This window comes from Pyxicephalus adspersus, chromosome 1, assembly GCF_032062135.1.
Source record: "Pyxicephalus adspersus chromosome 1, UCB_Pads_2.0, whole genome shotgun sequence".
Taxonomy (NCBI): domain Eukaryota; kingdom Metazoa; phylum Chordata; class Amphibia; order Anura; family Pyxicephalidae; genus Pyxicephalus; species Pyxicephalus adspersus.
In genome coordinates this window covers 68,802,562-68,805,039 of record NC_092858.1, presented here as the reverse complement: position 1 = coordinate 68,805,039, position 2,478 = coordinate 68,802,562, and the positions used below count along the sequence as shown (strand labels likewise).

Genomic DNA, 2,478 nt, shown 5'->3' with positions numbered 1-2,478 from the left:
TAGATTAGCCCATTGGAATGCATGGGCTTTAAAAGCCTCAGGTTAAACCCTGGGGGAACAGTCCATGTAGACTTAGCCTTAGGCTGCAGAATATAACACGCAGCAATGACGTCACTGTACACGCCCCTCAGGCAGATAACTGTCACAGCTATTTCCTGATAGACACGCCCCCTTCCCTCCCTTTGCTAAGTAAAGCAGAAGACTTTCAGTTTCTAAAGTGCTAGGAATACACTGGATGCATGGAATGTCTGCTTCTCCTCCTTACACACAAATCAGCAACTAAGTGTAAGTAATAGAGACTAATTATAATTAGATTCACAGATATGTTAGTGTCAGTTGTTGTGTACATAATGTATATACCAAGATACTCTCACACATATTCATAGCATAGTCCCTATTGAATGTACAGGGCTGCATAATATGTTGGCTCCATATAAATCCTGTTTATTAATAATAATAAAATTATTAATAATAATAATAATATTAATAATAATATTTGAGCTACACATCATTTTCACACAAGCAGATCTGCTGCCAATTTTATGCTTAACTTATCTTTCAGAGGCACCTTCCCTGCAATACAGCACTAAAGCTACGTACACACGTATTGGCTCAGGGCCAATATCGGACGAAAATCTGGCGTGTGTACAGCGCCAGTCGTCCATCGTCAGAATGACCGTCCTGGCGGATCCACGAGCGATGGACGAATAACGATTCTAATGCAAGGGAAGGGAGAGAGCGTGCAGCAGGGTGCCGCTCCATTGTAGTCCCCCTCCCCTCTTTATAGAGCAGAACGGTGCTGTATGTACAGCACTCGTTCATGCATCGTGCAGTGCTTAGTTGTTGGAAAAGATTGTGAAAGATCCTTTCGAATGACTATTATAGCACGTGTTGTCAGCTTAATGAGCAGCTCAGACACAGAGAAAGATGACTAAAGAATATGATTTTTGCAATACAATTTTTATTACTTTTTTTAGTGACAAGTTTGTGTTGAACATTATTATCTAAACCTAACTGCACAGGTTTGTGCACTGTACAGATGTTTGAGCTGCTCATTTTTTGCCCTCCCTAGTTCCCTGGTAATGTGAACCCCCTTCAAAAAATGTTGATTATATTTTAAAATAAAACCTAACCAACTTAATTTTATGACAAGTAATGTCATCACTTGGTATCTGTGCTTATCAGGCAGATAATGACTGTTGGGAGTGGTTGGTAAGATCCTGTACATAGCTTCCCCTAAACATCTCCTTGGTATACCTTTAGCCCCTTAGCATGTACTGGTCAATGTTAGTTGCCCCGATATCCAGCTATCCCAGATTCCCCTGTGCTAGCTGGGACTGAATGGACTACTGCAAGCCTGTGCTGGAGTTACTTCATCCCAGCCCTAAAGTTTTACTTTAAAGAGGAACTAAACTGAAAAGTGCCTAAAACAAAAACAAAACGAGATCTGGTGACGTAGGTTGAAAAAGATACTAGCTGAACTCTCTGCGCATGCGTGAGATCAGTATCCTGGAAGGCTATGCGCTCCCATTCATTCCCGAACACCTAGGCGATCAAGAATTAGGGGGTGGGACTGCACTTAAAAAAACCTAAATGATTGGAATTGTTACTTAAACTAAAAGGGTTGTCTACCCTTTTACGTAAAGTGAAATTTCTGAGTTTAGGTACCCTTTAAGTAAGGCAGTGTATTGCAGTGCTATTTATTATAAATTACACCCTAAAACACTGAGCTTCCTCTTAAACTAAGATTCATTGTACAAATGTTTAGACATATAGGCAAACTGCACAGCTGTTGTGGGAATCTGAAACGGCCCTAATGATGGTCATACAAGCAAATCAAAGCTATTAATGATATATTAGATTAAAAAGTTATATATTAGACTAAAAAGTAAAAAATGCTTACTCTAAACTCCATTTTAAGTGTGTGTTCAAGTTGTTTAGATATATATGCCTAAGACTTTTTTTAATTAAAAATATGATAATGTCATGTTCTTGTTGTTACAGGAATTATTGAAAAGCCACCATGTCATGTGAGTATTCATTCATTTCATTAAAGAGTACCTAAACTCAGAATTTTTACTTTACATAAAAGGGTAGACAACCCTTTGTTTGTTTGTTTGTGTTTTTTTAAGTGCAGCACCCTTTTTTAAAAAAAGGGTGCAGCACCACCCTCTTAATTCTTAAACGCCTAGCCGATCAAGAATCAATGGGAGCGCAGAACCTCCCAGGATAATTACGTCACACATCCCGGGAGGCTCTTTGCTGCTCTTTTCTCGCCAGACAGTGGGAGATGGGGTAACATAGGAAGAAAAACCCGGAAGAACAGAGGAGAAGATGGTGGCGCCCGGCACTTCCTCTGCAACGGGGCAAAAACAGATATCGGGACAACGCGGGACCTGATGGAGGAAACCTCCAGACGGATAGACTGATCTGCGGGATTGAGGGTAAGTGTGGTTGTATTGTTTTGGGTTTACTGCC

General features: G+C 40.3%; 1 protein-coding gene across 1 annotated transcript in view; it reads left to right on the top strand.

The window, feature by feature from the left end:
- Positions 1 to 165: 165 nt before the first annotated feature.
- Positions 166 to 2,478, top strand: part of LOC140332001 (lysozyme g-like) — an 8,221-nt gene continuing 5,908 nt past the window's right edge. The window contains exons 1-2 of the mRNA XM_072413318.1: positions 166 to 285; positions 2,005 to 2,030. Coding sequence (XP_072269419.1) covers positions 2,024 to 2,030 — 7 coding nt within the window. The 5' untranslated portion in view covers positions 166 to 285; positions 2,005 to 2,023. The remainder of the gene's footprint in view (positions 286 to 2,004; positions 2,031 to 2,478) is intronic.